The following is a 21,491-nucleotide window of genomic DNA, read 5'->3' as shown; positions in this document are numbered from 1 at the left end:
CACTAGTCCTTTTACCTCTTGCACTTGTGAAGAATGGTGCTCCAATTTATTAATATGCTGCTGAAGTTTTACAGTTTTACTTTCTTCGGCATCTAGTTTGATCTGAAGAGTGCTTAATTCTTCCTGCAACAAGACAAATAGGGAAAACTAAACAAATTTATAATCGTACTAGCAACTGCTTTGCCGCTACTAAATATTTTCTTCTAATACATTTATATATTCCTGCACAAACCTATGGGGTATGTAAATATATTGTAAATCTACAGGAAAAGTTCTAAAGCCCTAGCTTTACTGTATTGTAAATGCATCCAGAACCCAAATGTCCAAATGCAGCTAAACAGCTAAACAGAAGTTTCCATAGAAAGACAAACAGCCTTGGATAGCTCTCTCATTTGAACAGCCTTTGCATGCATTTTCTAAAAGCACTCAAGTAAAATCTGAGCATAAGTAGTCCCTGCTGGATCAGACCAAAGGTCTATCTAGTCCAGCAACCTACTCTCAGTGGCCAACCATTGTCTCCCTCATTATTTTCAGGAAGAAATTAAAAACATTACTGTTTACCCATGCATTAGATGGCTCAAAGGTTCCTGGCAACCTTGAAATTGTTAGCTTAGATCAGGCATCCCCAAACTGCGGCCCTCCAGATGTTTTGGCCTACAACTCCCATGATCCCTAGCTAACAGGACCAGTGGTCGGGGAAGATGGGAATTGTAGTCCAAAACATCTGGAGGGCCGAAGTTTGGGGATGCCTGGCTTAGATGCTTAAAATATTTTTAAATTTTATTTTTAATGGTATTATTTTACCATGTTGGTGTTTGCTACCCTGAGCTTCTTCGAGAGGAATTTAATAAATAAAATGAAGTTATCCAAATTGGTGGACATTGCCACCTTTTGTGGGAGCGAATTCTAGTTTAACTGTGTCTGGTGCGGAGAAGCACTTTCTTCTTTTCTCCTGAATCCTCCAACATTGTTTTATTAGATGGCCCTGGGTTTTACTATTACGAGGGAGGGAAACTGTTTCCTATCTGCACCATGCCCAATCCGATGCACCTCTATCATTTCCTTCCCTTACACACCTTTGTTCTAAACCAAAAAGACCAAATTATTGTAAACTTTCCTCACAGGAGTTGCTTCAAACCCTCGATCATTTTGATTGCCCTTTTCTGAACCTTTTCCAGTTCTTTTTGAGCGGACGCAAGCAGAACTATACGTGGTATTCCAAGCGCAATCTCACCACAGGTTTGTAGATCTGCCTTAGACTATTGACTCAACTCTCCCCATTTGTACCTCCTACTTCACAGCATCTTGATGAAACAATTTTAGAAATCTGCATTTTGCATCCTGAAACTTCACCTGCGCCACTCTCAGCTCTTCTGCAACAGCCTCATAGGCTTGTTCATTCATCTCAGGAGGCATGGGCTCATTAAAAATATAATCGTTATCGCCTGAGCTTTGAATATCAATAGACTCCGGGCTCAATATTTCAGGGGTTAATCGTGGCACCAGTCGAGATCTTAGCTGATAAGCCTTTGTTGGCGTAGAGATATTCTGTAATAGAAATGATTTTATTTTATTTAAAAAAACCCACCCACACCCACACCCACACAAAACATTTACATAGGTAGAAATACAGGAATAACATGGTAATAAATTTAGAGGATTTGGGTCATATGGTAAACTTAAGGAACTTGATGAGATGAAAATTTCCCTGTCCTCCCTCCTCTTGCAGCCACTTATTCCTGCCCCCTGCCTCTCTGGTGGGTTAGGATGGAGTGTAGGATGAACAGTGTAGGATGGAGCATATGGGGCTGCTGAGAAAGGGGGAAATCACCCAAAATTGTATGTAAATAAAACAAGTGCAAGCACTCTCGGTTTGCTTGAATCTCTCCTTAGCTCTTTTGCAGTGTTCAGACTTCTGAATTCCAGGTTCCTTTCCTTATTTTTCTCAATAGCATTCATCTTATGAAACAGTGCATCCTTATTATAAAACATGAATTTTAATGCATGCACTCCCCAAATGAGAAGGTTTTTTTGCACAAAGCTCGTTAACAATCTTTATATTTTAAACATCTAAATTAGCTTTCCTTATCATAGCCTCATACCTTTAAAGTTTCTCTGTGCATTTTATTAAGATGGGAGACTTCCTGGCGTTTACATGCCTTAGTTGCCTCCAAAATTTTCTCAAGATGCTGGTTTGCCTTCTGCAGAGACAGAAGTTCTGACTCAAGCTCTATCTGTTTTTTCCTGTTAAAGAAACAAATGCATCATAAAATCAAACATGGTTATCTTATTAAAATGATTCTCATTAAGAAAAATTCAAGATGGTGTCTTCTGCTTAGATGGAAGAAGACACCCCCAAAATCTCATCCCATGCATTGGTTAGATACAAGCCTTGTTGATGCTTTTAACTTCTGTCTCAAGAGGAAACCATACTTTTAGAAATATTTCTGGTTGGAACCAGAATTTTGCCCTTGATAAACAGCTGTATATATTTTCAGGGAAGGGTATTTTGTAGAAGAATGTTAGGACATAGATTCATCTTACTTTGTTAGCTCTTTAAATTCTTCATGTTCCTGTTTGGAACTTGCCAGTTCGCGCTGTGTAGTGAGGAGGCGTTCCTTCAGCTTTTCACTAGAGCTGCTGTCTGTTGACGAGGTAGTAGAACACATCTGCTGACCTGTTTGGGATTCAAAAATTAACGCTTTCTGTGCAGCAATGTTCTAGGCCAGGCACGGGCAAACTCGGTCTTCCAGATGTTTTGGGACTACAACTCCCATCACTCCCTAGCTGACAGGACCAGTGGTCAGGGATGATGGGAGTTGTATCCCCAAAATATCTGAAGGGCCGAGTTTGCCTATGCCTGTTCTAGGCCATATTATGCCAGACACCAGGTTATGCAACTGCACAGCCCAGCTGGTTAGAGCGTGGTGCTAATAACACCAAGGTTGCAGGTTCGATCCCTGTATGGGACAGCTGCATATTCCTGCATTGCAGGAGGTTGGACTAAATGATCCTCAGGGTCCCTTCCTACTCTATAATTCTATATTTCAGGCAGCCGTTTCTAACTTTCCTTCATTGTACGCATAAAATTGTATTCTATCAGCAACTAGCTCCTATTAATTCACAAGATCTTAAACATGATGCCAGGCAGACAATTGCCTTCTAAAATATGCAGAAAGCACTGCAGAGGGAGATCAGCCCGACTGCAGTATGTTCATTTGAAGCAGTCTGTCATGACAAGAACTGCCGCCATAGATACTAATCACAATGTTTATCAGTATACGACTCATTCAGCCCAGTAATGTCCTCCAAAGGAAAAGACATAAAATCCATCAAACCTGAAAACAAAATGCTGTTGAATTTATTGGGCACTGCTTCGGAGGAAAAATGTTAAAACAGCATTGCTTTAACTATGAGATCAGAGTAGAGAACCTTTAAAAAAATATAACCTCATATATGAAAAATGTATTTTAGCCTTTTCATACCTCTGTTATTGCTTTCTCTACCTGAAGCTTCTAAAAATATTTTTTCCAACTCTGCCATTGCCTGAGCATCAATATCCTGGGCACTTTTCACTGACTGCAGGGAGCGAAGTCGTTTGTTCTCCTCTCGAAGGGCATGGTTCTCCATAGCATATTTTGCAACACGTGGATGCTGTTCCACCTGTACATAACACATGCTCTGTTAATGCATGCTATAAAACAACCTCAAAACCCAAACAGGTATGTTGCTATATTAGTACAGGAAGTTTTAATTTTTAAAAATCCTGACTACTTTTATTAGGCTCTCTTAAAAAATTTTCCTAGCACACAAAAGGTAATGAACGTCAAAACTACATGCAGTGGAACCTCGGTTGTCGAACGTAATCCATTCCGGAAGACCGCTCGACTTCTGAAACGTTTGACAACTCAGGCTTCCGAGACGCTTGAAAACAGAGGTTCCACTGTATTTACACATATCTGCTCTGGGTAAAGGTAAAGGGGCCCCTGACCATCAGGTCCAGTCATGTCCGACTCTGGGGTTGCGGCGCTTATCTCGCTCTATAGGCCGAGGGAGCCAGTGTTTGTCCACAGACAGCTTCCGGGTCATGTGGCCAGCATGACAAAGCTGCTTCTGGCGAACCAGAGCAGCGCACGGAAACGCCGTTTACCTTCCCGCCGGAGCGGTCCCTATTTATCTACTTGCACTTTGACGTGCTTTCGAACTGCTAGGTGGGCAGGAGCTGGGACCGAGCAACGGGAGCTCACCCCATTGCAGGGATTCGAACTGCCGACCTTCTGATCAGCAAGCCCTAGAAATCTGTGGTTTAACCCACAGTGCCACCTGGGTCCCTCATATCTCCTCTATCTGCTTTAAAAAGTGATGCTGTTCTTGCACATTTTTACACTATGGCCCACATGACATTTCTGAAAGGCTTGTGTCCTATTTGATCAAATTATAATTATAATTATTAATTTCATTTCTATACCACTTTATATGTAAAAGAAAAAGAATCTCAAAGTGGTTTACAACCCACATTAAAAGCATCAAATAAAACAATCCACAACAAAATATTACAGAAGGAAGTCAAATACAGGGTGAGTCCTTTAAAAGAGGCCCCGTGGATACAGAGTACTGTACACATGTTCCATGGGGCCTCTTTTAAAAGATTCACCCTATTTAAAGTGTATATCCAAAACAACATACGTAACAGGAAACTAAAATATTGTCTTTAAGGATTTAAAAATAAAACATCACAAAGGAGACCAACTGCAGAATGCATATTGAATGCAGCAAAGTTAACAAAACAAAACAATCTTGAAACATTTCAAAAGAAAACATTACTAAAGGAACTCAAATATAAAATGCACAAGTACATCCTTCTTTGGAACATTCTACTGCTACTTGGTTAAGTAGCTCAGCTTAGCTTGGATGAAATTGTTTGCTGCATCCAACTGAAGTCAATACATACGTTAATAAAAATAGAAGCCGATTTTCAATAAATGCGTTCAGAATTATATAGATGCAAAACCTTCAAAATCAATTAAGATCCATGAGTTACGGAAGAGTGCTGAAATCAGCTTAAAAGCTTTTCATCCAAGTTTAATACCAGGGATAGCGTTAAAGTGTGTCTCTTTTTGGTTCAGCTGTTTACATGGGCCAAAAAACCTACTTACAATTTGTGTGTAGATCTTTTAAGGGCTACTAACCACAACAGCTAACCTCCATGTTTAGAGAAGTATACTTCTCAATAACAGCTGTAGGAAAACAAGAACAGAAAAGGACTGTTGCTCAATTAATGTGCTTTCTGGGGGCATCTGGCTTGCCACAGAATGCCAGAGTAGATAGATGTTTGGCCTGATCCGGGTAATACATTAAACAAAAATACAGCAACCTGTTCTCTGAGAATCTTCAGCTCCTCTTTCAGTTCCCCGAAGAGCTTCTCTTGTTCATTCGGCAAAAAGCTGCCGTGAGCCTCTTTATGTAGTTTTTCCAGGCGAGTTATATGATCCTCTCTGAATTTAACTATCATTTTATTGGATTGAATGAACTTCTCCTTTTTGACACAGAGATCTTCCAGTTGGGCAACTTTTTCTAACAGCATCTTAAAAATAAAAGCAGCCGATTAAGCAGGAAGCAATAGCATCATGACGCATACATAATAAAAAGTATCCTTGACCAACCCTCTCTTGGATGTGATCAACAGAAATCATTAAATGAAGGCACAAACATATGTTAATACGCTATTCACACACTCTCAACATTTGTGTTCAACTGATTTGGTGTGTGTGTGTGTAGCCATATAAATAAATTAGTTCAGCTTTTAAGAACGGGACAAATTATTGTTCCAGGGCAAAAATATTTTTGTTAATTGGACCTTTCCTAACACTATACCATAGTATTCCTACTCTTACCTTTCTTTCACTTTCAGCTTTTTCCAATAACAGCATTGCTTCAAGAAAATGGTTCAGATAATCTGCATTGCCTACATCACGTGTGAGGGTAGCTTAGAGAGAATATAGAACAAAATACATTAGGTTACACTTCCCTAGAGTCATTTGTCTTTTCTGAGTGTCAACTGTGATAGTTAGCACTGATTTTTACAACAACAACAACAATCTTTATTACGGTCCATAGACCCATCAATTCGTTACCAAGCGATACACAGCTGGGACACCCCGCCCTCACACCACCCAGACATCTTACTCAAATTCGGAATAGGAAACATTAGTTCTTGTGACCACCGATAAAAACTTTGCCACTGCTAGTGTTCTGGCATTTGACCGGTCTTCCAATAGGAACCTGATATAGAAATCCTCTGATTTTCCTGGGAGCAAGGCTAGCAGGGGTGAAATCACTTCAGCCCTAGCTTGCTCAAACTTCCCACAGTGCAGCACAATGTGTTTTATAGAATCTACATCATCATAGCTGTCAAGTTTTCCCCTTTCTCACGAGGAAGTCTATTCATCATAAGGGAATTTCCCTTTAAAAAAGGGAGAACTTGACAGCTATGCATCATGGGTGCACGAGCACAGTCATTCCTGGTAGGGTACTCCTCTCATCCTGCCCTCCAGCACTGCAGAGGGGAAAACATTCAGTCTTGCTTTTGTGAACAGCCTTCGGTAGTTTGGCACTGTCAAGTTTTGAATATAGGCTGCTGGCTTAAAGACATGCCCATATTGTACTCCTACTGCCACTGGACTGCAGATCGCAAGTGATTGATGTCGTAGATCACTGTGTGAATTATCCCAAAGTCTTTGCTTTAAGGTCTTTAGGGCACCTTCATATCCCAGGCAATAGAGTTGGGTGGGTGACAGACCTAAAGCAGTGGCTTTTCTCGCCATGGTTTTCTGCCATTGGCTGATGTATTCCTCATTGTTCAGGTATTTGTACAGTCCCTCCCCAAGTTCAAATACTGCAATCTTGAGCCAATGTTTTAGTGCAGCCCACCATGCCTTTGTTGAAATTGGGCATTCACCCGTTTCTAGAAGGAGTGTGGAGTTTCGAACACAATTGGGCACCTGAAGCAAAGATCGAATAAATTGTGCTTGGAAGCCATCCAGCTTAGGCAGGTCCCCATTCTGCCAGACGTTTGCTGCGTACAGGATTTGGGGGACAGTTTTTGCATTGAATACTTTTAGAGCTGCTGGTACATACTTGCTGCCCTTTGTATAGAAGAATCGAAGTATGGCTAGTTTTGTAATCTCCGCTTTTTGAAGGCAGGTTTGTTATAGCTGAAGTACACATTATCATTTTATTATTATGGCTAAACTTTCTTATCTAAAACTGCATTTAAAAGAGATTAAGGATAAAGAGGTTTGGGATTTTTATATTTTTTAAAAAATGTTTGGATACAAAAGCATAACTGAAATACAACAGAATCCTAAATGTGTTTACTAAGAAGTCAGTTCCAAAGGATTCAGTTTATTCTGTGCAGAATTTGAGATCCTTGCGTTTGCACAGAATTGGCCATTAAAGCAACAATCATACCCACATTTAGTTGAGGCTAAGTTTCACAAACATTGTCGCTTGGTTCAATACCATGGTTATCATTCCAACCATATCTACCTTGTAGTACATGCCGCTGAATTCAACGAGCCATACTTCCAGGTGCCTATGCTCGTTACTTAGTAACTACTGAAATGAATGGGAATTGCGGATGTAATTTAGTCCCAAAGATTCGGATCCAGACTAACTTTCAAGGTGACATGCACAGATCAGACTGTTACTCACTAGCAAATATGCAGAGGATTTCACCGTAAGCTTCTGCATTGTCTGAGCTGTAGTGATAGATATCTACAGTTTACACACATTAATTCTGTGTTAATAACCATAGTGAAAACAAAATGTTAGCCTAAAGGGTTCTACCAAATAGTGATCTGAAAATGGGACTTGCAATAACATGTTGTGGTATTGAATGTTCCTCTTCAGAATTCTAGTCAACTCTCCATATCCTTTTCTAGTACACCATTCTATTCACCTTATTTCCCCCTCTTCCTCCAACACCAGTCAGAATTCTGTCTCTACTGAGCACAGATCCAGGTTCAAACCCTCACTTATTCATGATGCTCACTGGGTGATTGTGGGCAAGTTACTTGCCTCACGGACCTCTCAGGGAGAGAGACTTTGAAAACCACCCTCAGCAATTTGGAGGAAAGGTTTGGTAAGAATATAAATACACTCAGTCCTCAATGGACTGTTTTGGTTTCCCCCACTAAAGATTTATTTGTACTTCTGCAAACTTTGGTTCTCTGAAGCTTGCTGATACCTCTGCTCTTGTGTGTGTGGAAGGTGGCATACAGAGAATCAGTTTTCTATTACAACATTCTGTTTCTGTGATATTTCGAAGGCATGAATTAAGTTTGATCCTGTACAAAAGTCATGTTTTATTTCTTAAAACACTGAGGGTTGTTTTTTTAAACAGAGAACAAATGGAGTGCTTAATCAAATCATCCTGAAACACCAGTTTTAAGGGGGGAAAGGGGATAGGCTTTACCTGTAGGTAGAGAAGCATCTTGCACAGACTGCCCTGAAATAAGCAGAGCAAGCTGCTCTTTCAGTTTCTTCACTTCAGACTGCAACTGCTTCACATTTCCTTCGGTGTTTTCATTTATCACAGCCTTAAACAGAAAATTTAAAATATTGAAACACACACGCCTGATGAGCAGATAATTTAAATCCTATTGACAAAGCCAGCTAGAATCCATTGTTCTCAATTTCAAACATCATAGGTTAAAAAGAAAATAATATTGAAAAAGAAGACTACAGTATATGATACTAGCATGGCAGCATATATTCTATGCATTTACAAAATCAGGTGTAGAATTTAGCCTTCCCCTGATCTCAGCTCTCTTTTCTTTTAGAAAAGCATGTTCTTAACGCAAGGCTTCATGTGAGGAGTGAAAATGTATAGGTTTGCTTTGTGAAGGCGCAGAAACGAGTTTAGGGAGTCTTTTTATGTCTTCCTACATGCTACCCCTACTCATGACTAATACTACTGCCTCCCCCCCCATTTCTCTCTACCTTTACCCCCTTAACTTGTGGCCCTAGTTCCCTTTGCAACCGATGAAGGTTTTGAAAGTTGATGTTGGCTGCAGCAATAGTACACATATGCACATTTATAAATTTGTGAATCATGTGTTTGCATAAGATACACATAGCTCTGCCTATCGGTTTTGATTCTTCTAGCTTGGGAGTTCTTAATAGATGCACACTGTAAAGGTTTAGCACAGGAAGCTAGTTCTAGGCCAGGAAGCTTATGTCTCTTGGTTATGAGAACTGCAAGAAGGGAACTTCAGACAGTTTCTTTATTTTTACACAAGTTCCACAGTGTCTGGTACTGTTTTAAAAGTGAATAGAAATTACTCTTGTCTCATGTAATTATCATTTAATTGTATGTTGCACAGCTAAAAAATGTGAACCATACCTCACGTATTCTAGAAAGGAATGCAACCCATTTCCTAATACAGCAAATGATAGAATTTTCAGTAATTTGAAGGAGACAGGGTATTTGTTAAATGTCCGCAACTGCAGTCTCTCCCTCTTCCTGTTGGTCTATTCAGTTTCATGACTGGAATGTTAAGACTTAGGAAGAACATAGTATTATAAATGTTGAAATAGATGAGAAACACTCACAATATTTATTTTGATTTAGCAAACTTTTTTCTGCCGAAGAACCCTTTCAGACAAAAAAGTTGCTTACAACTATGCATATTTGTGAAGGAAAAATAAGGTGACTGAATAGCCAATGTAATATTCTGTTGCAATTAAATACCTTATTTTTTATCAGTTTGGCTCTCTGAGCAAAATTTAGGGTGGACAAGGTTTCACCAAAACATCTGGAACCTGGATTAATGTTTGCTATGATGCAAGTTTTGGCATTGCCTCCAAGTGAATCCTGTTTGAAGACATGAAAATTACTTTGAGATACAGCACTTTTAACAGCACATAGTTTAACTATTTGTAGTATTTATAGAAACAGAAACTATTTCCTCTTCTACTAACCCTTGTTTTGGGGAGGATACCATCCTCCTCATAAGACCACTGTTTTAGGCGACTGTGTTGCTTCAGGACTTAACATTCTGATGGGGCACTTTCAATAGAACAGTGTGACAGGATGCTCTAAAGCAAGATTAATACCTATTAGAAGGACCACATACATATTTATTGCCACTATGTTTGGTTTATGATGCTCTATTATGCATACTGCATGCTAGTGCAAGCAGCTTGAATACTTAGGTAAGCAGGTAAAGAAACCACGAAGGAGCTAATTTAGCAGTATATCCAAACCTGGAATCATGGCTTGTTCCGCCCATAACAAACCACAATTGCTAGCCCGCTTTAGACAAAAGCTTATTGTTGGATTATCACATGATTTATTACGATGAAACAATCCATGACTTCAGGTACAGACATAACACTAAAGTAGCCTGTTTGTGATTTGTTTACTGGCTTGTATGAAGGAGGAGCGCAGGAAACAGTCTTCGGCTGTGTGTACATGCAGCTTGTATACAGAATAGCTTAATAAATTGTAGTAATCATTGATTTTCCAGGACAACAAACCGTAAGACATCTGAATATAAAAGTCAAAAGCATTTTGTCTTTTGAAAACCAATGTCCTAAAAATTAATACAAAATAAAAAATTCCTTCCAGTAGCACCTTAGAGACCAACTAAGTTTGTCATAGGTATGAGCTTTCGTGTGCATGCACACTTCTTCAGATACACTGAAACAGAAGTCACCAGACCCTTATGTATAGTCAGAGGGTGGGGAGGGGTATTACTCAGAAGGGTGGTTGGAATGGGTGATTGGCTGATAGGAGTGGTAAACCTGTTGATGACTGTTAACGACTGCAATTGGTCTTGCAGGAAAAAGCAAGGGCTGAGGTGCTAAAGAAAGCTTGATCATGTATAACGAGATAAGAATCCAGTGTCCTTATTCAGACCAGGTCTAAAAATTAATGGTACACATTACCCGTAGCAGAAAAGTGAGCCTGGAGTCCCTGTAACAGATGTGCCTCTGTTTTCCATTGCCCACATCAACAAGTGCAGTAATCACTTGGCCCAGACAACTTAATGAACGGTTTATGTTCCCTGCCTCCTAGAACAAACAAGGAAAAGAAATCAACAAGTTGGTGTTACTGTGAAGTGTCCTTCTGGTCAGCAGGTAGCGGAGCATGCATTATACAAATGCATGGACATTGTACAGTGGTACCTCGGTTTATGAACACAATTGGTTCCGGAAGTCTGTTCATAAACTGAAGCGAACTTTCCCATTGAAAGTAATGGAAATAATAATTATAATATAATAATTTTTTATTCATACCCCGCCCTCCCCAGTCAAAACCGGGCTCAGGGTGGCTCACACCAATAAAATTACAATAAAACATAAACAGCAATTGATTAAAATACAGATTAAAATACAGTATTAAAATTTAAAAATCAAGTTTAAAATGCAGCCTGATTTTAAGTAGTCCATAGATCCAAGCCATGAGGGAGGAAAGCACAGGGTGAATTAATTCGGCGTTCGTAAACTGAAAATTCGTAAACCGAGGTGTTAATAAACCGAGGTTCCACTGTATTTTAATATTTTGTTGGAAGCCGCCCAGAGTGGCTGGGGAAACTCAGCCAGATGGGCATGGTATAAACAATAAATTATTATTATAAATTATTATGATATGCACTCTGCCTCCAGGAGGAGTTAACCCTTTTCTGCACGCTCCAATTCCCACTGACCAAGAATGCACTGTTTCATCACTAACCTTTAACCTAACTCCCTCTGTGTGAGTATCCTTTTGTCTCTCTGATCCAGCCAAATCTACCAAATTCAGCAGAGATGATCGAATATTCATAACATCATTGGTTTTCTCCATTGATTCGACCGTGATAGTAAAAACAGCATGAGACCTTGAGGACTCTCTGTTCATTGAGGTAGATGCTACGCGACGATTTCTCCAGCCCGTGGTTAACACCTAGTCAGAATAAGATATGAGTAGCATTTACAATATATTATGGGACAGGCTCAACAACTTTATCCTAAGCTATTTTACAGTCAGAACTGGGATAATACTGCTAATCCTAAACATGTTAACAAAACATCCCAACCTTGATTTCTAATCCTAATCTGCAAGAAGTGTTAAATTAGCACCTTACTTGTAGGCAATGATGCATGTTTTACACATCCCTGTTCAAAAGGAACTTAGAACATGGCTTCCCAAGTCTCCCATCCCAGTTTTTAAAAATCTTTTACTTGTCCATTTTTGAAAGGAAATTAAAATGAAAATATGCCATTTGACGATGTTCCGATGTGTATGTTGATGTATACATGAGGCAGGTTGATGATTTCCCCTTCCAGGGGCAGTCTTTCACACCTTGTGAAATACTGTTCCAGATAGTCCGAAGTTGTGGAGTGGATTTTGGTGCACGAGTGTGTGTTTCTGCTGCTGGAAAGGAGAGCATGAAAAGTTCTCATGCACACATAATGCATTGCACATGCCTTCTGAATCCCAGGCACTGAAAGCAGAGCTGCAGGAATGAGTGTTTATTGCAGAACATAAATAGCCCAACATAAGGTAGCCAAAGGGCAAAAGGTACAAAACAAGCATAAGAAGCCCAAGTTATTTCCTGTAGTTAAGCTCTTCAAATCATAATACTGCTACTTCAATGAGTCCTGCCTCTATTGCAACATACAACTACTTATCAAAACAGCATACTTTATATGCTTCAGCAGCTGAAGTCAATACTTGCTCCACTGCACCAACAACAAATACTCCTTTTGTGATGTGCTCTCTGAGGAAGAGTCCAGCTGAGGCAGAATCCAGCAAGTCAAATAGCTGTTCATTGTAGATTTCAATAAACGAACACTTGCAGAGAAAACTCTTTTCTGTACCAGCCTATAAGAAACATTAACATTTGTGTTACAGAAAATACTGTTTTAATTTTATCTGGTCTCCAATGTCATTACAAGGTTTTTACAGCAAATATGAAGGCATGCCTTTATTGATCTCTTACAGTTTACAAAAAGACACATTTTACCACCCAACTCCTACCTTCACTTTACATATTTGGAGACTTTATTGTATGAACTTCAAGCCCTTCAAGAAACAGTTTACCTACCTACTTCCCTGCCCCACCACACCACCTTTGGTCTTCTTCATAACCAGCTGTCCTTCTGCTGTTACCCACTGAACCCGTTTCGGCTATTAAAAGCTGGGACAAACTGAATGGATTGTCCAGCTCTTCTGTTTGCAACTTGGAAAGAATAGCACTGTACTATAACAGTATTTACTACTGACACAGCCCTGTATCCTTTTTACCTTTCAGGGCCAGAGCTTAATCAGGGCGATATTGTGGCAGCTCAGCCCTAGCAATCAACTCTCTCTGGTTGGAAGAGAACAGTGAGCACAGGCAATAAGGCACAACACAGTATTCTGAAACACAGATAAATTTACGCTTGAAATTGGACAGATGGCTGGGAGGGTCAACTAGGTTAGAAATGAAGTTTACCATTTCACTTGCACATCGGAAGCCAATCGCTACTCACCAAGCTAACATAGCTGCTTGCCTGTATGAAATAGTGTGATCCCAAGCTATACAATCATTCTAAACATGCAGGTTATTTCTTCCAAATGAATGAAGGGCACCCAAGAGCTGAATGCCATTGCTACTAAATAAAATGAACCCTCAATGACTTTTACCACAATCTTCATTAAGAAAAAGATTTACCTTTTCTTTTTCACGTTCAATTAGAAAAAACAGATATTCAAAACTCCGTGGTATTACTCCTCTCAGATTATGAGTAAAGTTATCAGAGTCAGGAGGACCTTGAAAAAAGAAAGAATTGCTTGGATAGAAATCTAAAAATATCTAGCAGAAATAAGGTGGTTTACATTATTATGGTAGTATTCGTAGTATGCAATGTTTCTGAAATAGGAAGGAGGCCTTACTGAATAGATAAAGGCCATGGTTAAGAGCAGGCTTTGTCAAACTCGGCCCTCCAGATGTTTTTGGCCTACAACTCCCATGATCCCTAGCTAGCAGGATCAGTGGTCAGGGATGATGGGAACTGTAGTCTCGAAACATCTGGAGGGCCGGGTTTGACAAACCTTGGTTTGAGGAACCTTGGTTCTCAAACTTAATCAGTTCTGGAACTCCGTTCCAAAACCAATGCACGCTTTCCCATAGAAAGTAATGCAAAATGGATTAATCCGTTCCAGACTTTTAAAAACAACCCCCCAAACAGCAATTTAACATGAATTTTACTATCTAATGAGACCATTGATCCATAAAATGAAAGCAATAAACAATGTTCTGTAGTCACACAATCAATCAATCAATCAGTAGCTTAACTGGGTTCCAGTCACAAAACAAGAGCCACAAAAAAACAAATAAATAGCGAAAACCTCAGCGTAACACTCAAATCAGAAGCGTAACGCTCAAAACAGAGCACGTTCGGCTTCTGAAAAAAGTTCACAAGCCACAACACTTACTTCCAGGTTTGCAATGTTTGGGTTCCAAGGCATTTGAGAACCAAGGTACCACTGTACAATATTCTCCCCCTCATGATGCTGATACCTGATTAGTCTAACTCTAATGCCTTCCAAGACCCTTCCAAGTATCTTTTTCACCTCTCCCTTTGATGAAGGCTTTGGCTGTCTCTAACAGAGTCAGGAACACTGCAGTTCCTTGGTCTATGTTGTTAGATCATAGACTATGGCAAAATTAATGATATCCTAATATGAAACTACAGTGGTACCTCGACATCTGAATGACTCGACTTCCGAAGGTTTCGACTTATGAAGTCAGCAAACCCGGAAGTCTTTTCGCCGCGTGCGGTCCGCGCCTGTGCAGAAGCACAAAATCGCGCTTCACGCAAAACAGGTGCTTCGACAACCGAAGACTTCGACTTACGAAGAGCGCCGCGGAACGGATCATTTTTGTAAGTTGAGGTACCACTGTAGCCCTAGATTTGGGAAATAATGCGTTAGAAGTTAATATTACACAATGTGAAGGGGTGGGGAAAGAGGATCCCACACTGCGATCTAAAATGAGATAAACAACTATAGGCACAAATCAGTATGTGTTGTACTTACCCATCATCGTAAAGGTTTTCCCTGAACCAGTTTGGCCACTAAAGAGAAAAAGAAGCAGCACACACATATAATTATATCTCAGTAATTAGAACTTACTCATTTATTCATATACTGTATATTTTTTGCTAGGGTTAATTCTGTACCATTAAGAGGGTTAAATGTAGAAAGATCAGACTCTGTGGCAGAGCACGTGTGCTGCATGCAGAGATTTCCAGGTTCAACTCCTGGCATCTCAAGTTAAACAGGATTGAGTAGCAGGCGATGTGGAAGATGCTGGGCCCCAGACACTGGAAAGCTAATCCCACACAAGGATGAATGGACTAGATGAATTTATGCTTTAAAATTTATAGTCCTTAGAATGGTCTGACCCGGTAATGTATTTCTCAAACAGAGTAGTTCATATAATTCAAATCAGATATTTTAATATTTGCATGAAATAAAAAGGTTAAAAGCTTACTATGCAAAAATGGTTCCATTGTAGCCATTCATGCATGATTCTACTATCTTTTTGGCCACACTTGAGAACACTGATTCCTAGGCAGAAAAGATTTTAAAAAATAGTTTTAATATGTTATAATGATAAAAGCAGCTTGACTTCATAGTATTCACAAACATATAACCACACACTGTGCACTATTCATTAAACAATACACATACCCTGACATTAAGGAATACTTTTCATTAAACACAAGCAATTCTACTGATACTAAAGAACCATTATTATGCACGAAATAATGAAATCAATGAGACTCGCTTCCAAGTAATAGGTTGGAGCCATTATGAGAATATATCTAATGAATATGGCTATTACTAAAACAGAAATTGTTAATGTATCATAAATCTTAGCACACACCAGTCAGCTAGCAATTCGGTTTCCTTACTTTCATCTTCTTTCCTTTCCCCTTTTCTTCTCAGCATTCTTAGATTGCAAGCTCACATAAAGGGGCTACATATTATCGATGTATAATTCTTAGCTATTTTAGGCACTTTAAAGCATTGTTAGAAAATGAAAGCTCGGAGCTAAATGGCACCTTAAACCCTAGGTTATGGGTGCAACAAGAATAGAAAGCTGAAAATGAATGAACGGCAGCCAAAATATTATGTTCATTTTTCTCATGGTCTAGTCCAGGGGTCGGTAAACTAAGGCCCAGGGGCCGAATGCGGCCCCCAGGCTCACAAATCTGGCCCACGGACCCTGTCACCCGCTCAGCCAGTCCCCGTGTACTGTGGATGTCTTGCCACGTGGGGACTGACTTCCGCGATGCTGGCACGGCTTTTGGGCAGGCGGCAGCGCTGGTGCGGCTTTGGGTTACTTGTAGGAAACTCCTGCCGCCAATCCAAAGCCGTGGACGGCTCTGGGCAGGCCGCAACGCTGGCGTGGCTTTGGATTGGCTGCAGGAAGTTCCTGCAGCCAATCCAAAGCCTTACCACCTGTGGCTGAGGTAAACCCTGCGCAGCCATGGATAGAGAGGCCAGCAGGTGGGCGGCGGGTCTGGACTGCGCCATGGGCATCGTTGATGGGTGCGTCGCAGGGCTTCAGCCGGAGCGTGGCGTGCCTGCTTATCCTGTGCCCAGCTCTGCTGCTGGTGGCGTGCTCGGCGGCTGCGCTGGAGCAGCTGGAGGGTTAGCTGCGCGTCGCCTGCCAGACACTCCGCGTGCACGGCCTGTCTACCGTGCACATGGAGCATGGTGCACGCCGCCAGGGAGCTCTGCGGGGATGGGCCGATGGAGCAGCTGCTGCTCGTCAACAATGCTGGTGAGCGGGCAGCGCCCAGACGCGCTCCTGAGCGCGTGCAGAGTGTGTTCCTCCTCCAGGTCTGGAGGCAGCTGTGGGACCAGCTTGCAGGGTATTTATATTTTTCAAAATATAGTCCGGCCCCCCACAAGGTCTGAGGGACAGTGGACCGGCCCCCTGATGAAAATGTTTGCTAACCCCTGGTCTAGTCCTTCCCCAGCCCACCCCCCTAATACTCTTAAAAGGGTCTCTTCTCCAGAGAGTAGCTAGAAGTGGGGAGGCAGAACTTACCCCTCAATAAGTGTGTATAGGATTGCAGCCTAAGGTAGGTGGATAACAATTTTAGTAACCTGTGTTATACTAGTCCCTTAAATAAAAGCACCTATCTGCAATTTCAGTTGAAATTTTTAATGTTAATATAGATGGCTCAACACAAACTATTTTCTATTACAAATGAGAACATAGCCAAATAAGTTTCTTTTCTTTCTTTCTTTTTTAAAAAAATAGTTAACCCTTTAGGAACGGACTTATCTGTTGAATTACCTGGGTTGTGTCCACATCTGCCACATGATCAAAGGTAAAAATCTTAGGTTCAGGCTTTGAATTCAGGCGAATAGTGTTTGATGACAGAACAGATAAGCACAAGCCATTGTCAGCAGGCACAGTTCCTCCTTCTAGAGGGCGCACCCGCACGAAAACCTTGATAGCATCACCTTCAGCACTAAAACAAAGCAACAGCTACATTAGGATACTAGTAACCAGCTGTAACATGTTTGTAAAGTCATTTTATTTTTGTCTCGTTCTTATGACACAATATGCAGACACAACTAGATAAACATATATATATCTTACGTTACGCCGTACATGCAACTGCTATGGAAATGTTATTGTTTTAACCTGCACCATTAATTCATCTGATTTTGTTGCAGGTTGACAGTCGTCCATGCCTTTTAAAAAAAATTATTTATTTTGGAACAGTCAGGATTGTAAATTAGGATCAGATTGTAAATTAGGATCAGATTGTAAATCACTTGATCACACAACAAAGTTGCCCAATCTGATGTTTAATTCTTGCACACAATATTTAATGGATATTTACCTGGAGGCTGCTAATGCTGTGTCACCTAAAAAATGAAAGTGAGAACATTGTGATAATTTAAAAACTGTATGTAAGACATCTATCTACAGTATTGCTAATCATTCACATTTCTATGGAGTGTCTGTAAAAACAAGCTACAGAAAATGGGATGACAAAACAAAACAAAAGCAATGATAGCCAGCTGCTAGCTATGATGTCACACATAATGCAAACACCTTGTATTGCGTATTGCCAAAGGTCTGGTACCCATACTCTGGTACACCTGGAAGGTGTGTAGTGCGAACAACCCAGAGGTGTAAACTCCCCAGAAAGTGGGCTTAGAATTATCCTCCTTTTTTTGTCTGAAGTGGACACGCATTACTTATTGCATGCACATTCATACAGTGGTATCTCAGGTTAAGTACTTAATTGGTTCTGGAAGTCCGTACTTAAACTGAAGTGTACTTAAACTGAAGCAAACTTTCCCATTGAAAGTAATGGAAAGTGGATTAATCCATTCCAGACGATGAAAAACACCCCCTAAAACAGCAATTTAACACGAATTTTACTGTAATGAGACCATTGATCTATAAAATGAAGGCAATAATCAATGCACTGTACTATAAAATAATTATGACAGTATTGTAGATGAAAAAAATTAACATTTACAGTGGTACCTCGGGTTAAGTACTTAATTGGTTCCGGGGTGTCATTCGTACCCCGGAAAGTACTTAATCCAAGCGGCAATAGCACACGAGCATGAAGCATATCGCTTCTGCGCATGCAGCGGAACCCGGAAGTAAACACTTTTGGGTCCGCGGAGTACTTAAACTGAAAGTATTCAAACCGAAGCGTTCATCCCGAGGTATGACTGTATTGGTAAATTTACTTGAGGTGTTTGCATGTGAACCCCTGTATCCGTTCCCTAACCATAGAACTGGAAAGGGGATGCGGGAATCACAACCAGGTGTCCATCCAATCTCTGAAACCACAATTATTTTTTTATTTTTTTTACTTCTCGTTTTTTCATGAAAATGCTCTTTGCCATCTGCGCCATCCGATGTATATTGTGTCCCTGCTTATTTAACTTATATGCAGAATTCATCATGCGAAAGGCTGGACTGGATGAATCCCAAATCGGAATTAAGATTGCCGGAAGAAATATCAACAACCTCAGATATGCAGATGACACAACATTGATGGCAGAAAGTGAGGAGGAATTAAAGAAACTTTTAGTGAGGGTGAAAGAGGAGAGCACAAAATATGGTCTGAAGCTCAACATCAAAAAAACTAAGATCATGACCACTGGTCCCATCACCTCCAGGCAAATAGAAGAAATGCAGGCAGTGAGAGATTTTACTTTCTTGGATTCCATGATCACTGCAGATTGTGACAGCAGTCACAAAATTAAAAGATGCCCGCTTCTTGGGAGAAAAGTGATGACAAACCTAGGGAGCATCTTAAAAAGCAGAGACATCATCTTGCAGACAAAGGTCCATATAGTCCAGGGGTAGGCAATCCAAGGCCCGTGGGCTGGATGCGGCCCAATCACCTTCTCAATCTGGCCCGCGGACGGTCTGGGAATCAGCATGTTGCTACACGAGTAGAATGTGTCCTTTTATTTAAAATGCATCTCTGGGTTATTTGTGGGGCATAGGAATTCGTTCATTCCCCCCCCCATACAGTCCGGCCCACCACATGGTCTGAGGGATGGTGGACCGGCCCCCTGCTGAAAAAGATTGCTGACCCCTGGTATAGTCAGTAGCATAGCAAGGGGGGCAGTGGAGACGGACCGCTCCAGGCTCCACTCGGGGGGGGGGGGGCTCCACTCGGGGGTGCCCCTCCCTGCCACCCACGCACACCGTACGGACATATGCGGTCCGTGCTGGCTGCCCTGCGAGCAGCACTCCATTACAGGCTGCTGCTCTTGCGCGGCAGCCCATTACGGGCCTCTGTGCGCCAGCACCAGCACATACTGACTGCACATGTGCAGCATCCCGTGCGTGTGCACTCCATGCGCCGTTCATCCTGACGCGTGCGTCATGGTGTCATACGACCCGTCCCCAGGGGGCGCCTCCGCGTTTGCCGCCCTGGGCAGCCAAGCGGCTTCGTTCGCCACTGCGTATAGTTAAAGCTATGGTTTTCCCAGTAGTGATGTATGGAAGTGAGATCTGGACCATAAAGAAGGCTGATTGCCGAAGAATTGATGCTTTTGAATTATGGTGCTGGAGGAGACTCTTGAGAGTCCCATGGACTGCAAGAAGATCAAACCTATCCATTCTGAAGGAAATCAGCCCTGAGTGCTCATGGAAGAACAGATCCTGAAGTTGAGGCTCCAATACTTTGGCCACCTCATGAGAAGAGAAGGCTCCCTGGAAACGATTGAGGGCACAAGGAGAAGGGGATGAGAGAGGACAAGATGGTTGGACAGTATTCTCGAAGCTACCAACATGAGTCTGACCAAACTGCGGGAGGCAGTTGAAAACAGGAGTGCCTGGCATGCTCTGGTCCATGGGATCACGAAGAGTCGGACACAACTAAATGACTGAACAACAAGAAAACAAAGTAAGGCCCGGGGCCCCAGATCTGGCCCAATTGCCTTCTAAATCCAGCCTGCGTACAGTCCGGGAATGTGTCCTTTTATTTAAAATGCATCTCTGGGTTATTTGTGGGGCATAGGAATTCATTCATTTCCCCCCTCCCCCCAAAAAATATAGTCCGCCCCCCCCCAAGGTCTGAGGGACAGTGGACTGGCCCCCTGCTGAAAAAGTTTGCTGACCCCTGTCTTAAGCAGAAACAGACCCGAGTTCAGTGGGACTTATCCATAAATAACTTAGAGTTGGAAAGGGACCATGAGGGTTATCTAGCCCATGCAGGAACCTTCCCCCCACCAAAGTGGGGCTCAAACCCCACAACCCCGAGATGAAGAGTCTCACCCTCTACCAACTGAACCATCCCTTCAGCCCTACCTTGCCAAAGTGAAGATCCTGCTGAGTAACTTACGAAATGGCGTATTCCTTTTTTTAACTACAGTATTTCTAAAAACAGGGCTGTTATGAGAGTTAAAAGGGGTCCTTCTCAAGGAGGGAGCCCAGACTTCTGGCAGAGCACAATTGAAAGCCCTTACAGGCTAGTAAAATGACAGAGACCAGACCAGAATTCTAGTGAAAAGCAAGGTGGCTAGTTAAGCCTGATCTTTATTAAAAGCTGTTGCAACAGGGAGGTGGAGGAAAGACCCAGAACCAAGGTTTGCAAACTCTTATACAGTATTACCTCCATTTACGACCTCAATTGGTTCCGGAGAGCCGGTCGCTCCCCGAGCAGGTCGTAAATGGAGCATCTCTTATGCGCGTTCCGCATCGCGCTGATAGAGCACTTCTGCGCATCCGTGCGCTGCGGAACATGGATGTAAGCACTTCCAGGTCCGTGGCGGTCGCAAACTGATCGATCACAAACCGCAGCGATCATAAACTGAGGTATGACTGTACAGTGGGACCTCGACTTACGAGCTACTCGACATCCGACATTTTCGACTTACGAGCGGAAAAAGTGGCCGTGCGCTTACGATTTTTTCGACATCCGAACGGAAAACCCGTTCGCAGCTAGAT

General features: G+C 41.6%; 1 protein-coding gene across 2 annotated transcripts in view; it reads right to left on the bottom strand.

Moving 5' to 3' along the window:
• The window catches only part of KIF15 (kinesin family member 15), a 50,221-nt gene that overhangs the window by 27,537 nt on the left and 1,193 nt on the right, over window positions 1–21,491 (bottom strand). For both annotated transcript variants that reach the window (XM_035130123.3, XM_088654133.1), the window contains exons 2-18: window positions 17,905–17,929; window positions 17,349–17,526; window positions 15,528–15,604; window positions 15,071–15,108; window positions 13,704–13,801; window positions 12,692–12,871; window positions 11,741–11,950; window positions 10,954–11,079; window positions 9,755–9,877; window positions 8,477–8,600; window positions 5,895–5,986; window positions 5,375–5,584; window positions 3,486–3,663; window positions 2,545–2,677; window positions 2,103–2,244; window positions 1,354–1,548; window positions 16–123 (exon numbers count right to left, since the gene is read on the bottom strand). In XM_035130123.3, coding sequence (XP_034986014.2) covers window positions 16–123; window positions 1,354–1,548; window positions 2,103–2,244; window positions 2,545–2,677; window positions 3,486–3,663; window positions 5,375–5,584; window positions 5,895–5,986; window positions 8,477–8,600; window positions 9,755–9,877; window positions 10,954–11,079; window positions 11,741–11,950; window positions 12,692–12,871; window positions 13,704–13,801; window positions 15,071–15,108; window positions 15,528–15,604; window positions 17,349–17,526; window positions 17,905–17,929 — 2,237 coding nt within the window. The remainder of the gene's footprint in view (window positions 1–15; window positions 124–1,353; window positions 1,549–2,102; window positions 2,245–2,544; window positions 2,678–3,485; window positions 3,664–5,374; window positions 5,585–5,894; window positions 5,987–8,476; window positions 8,601–9,754; window positions 9,878–10,953; window positions 11,080–11,740; window positions 11,951–12,691; window positions 12,872–13,703; window positions 13,802–15,070; window positions 15,109–15,527; window positions 15,605–17,348; window positions 17,527–17,904; window positions 17,930–21,491) is intronic.

The sequence above is a fragment of the Zootoca vivipara genome, chromosome 11, assembly GCF_965207765.1.
Source record: "Zootoca vivipara chromosome 11, rZooViv2.hap1.1, whole genome shotgun sequence".
Taxonomy (NCBI): Eukaryota; Metazoa; Chordata; class Lepidosauria; order Squamata; family Lacertidae; genus Zootoca; species Zootoca vivipara.
Note: the sequence above shows the minus strand (reverse complement) of the source record. Positions and strands in the feature narration are given on the sequence as shown.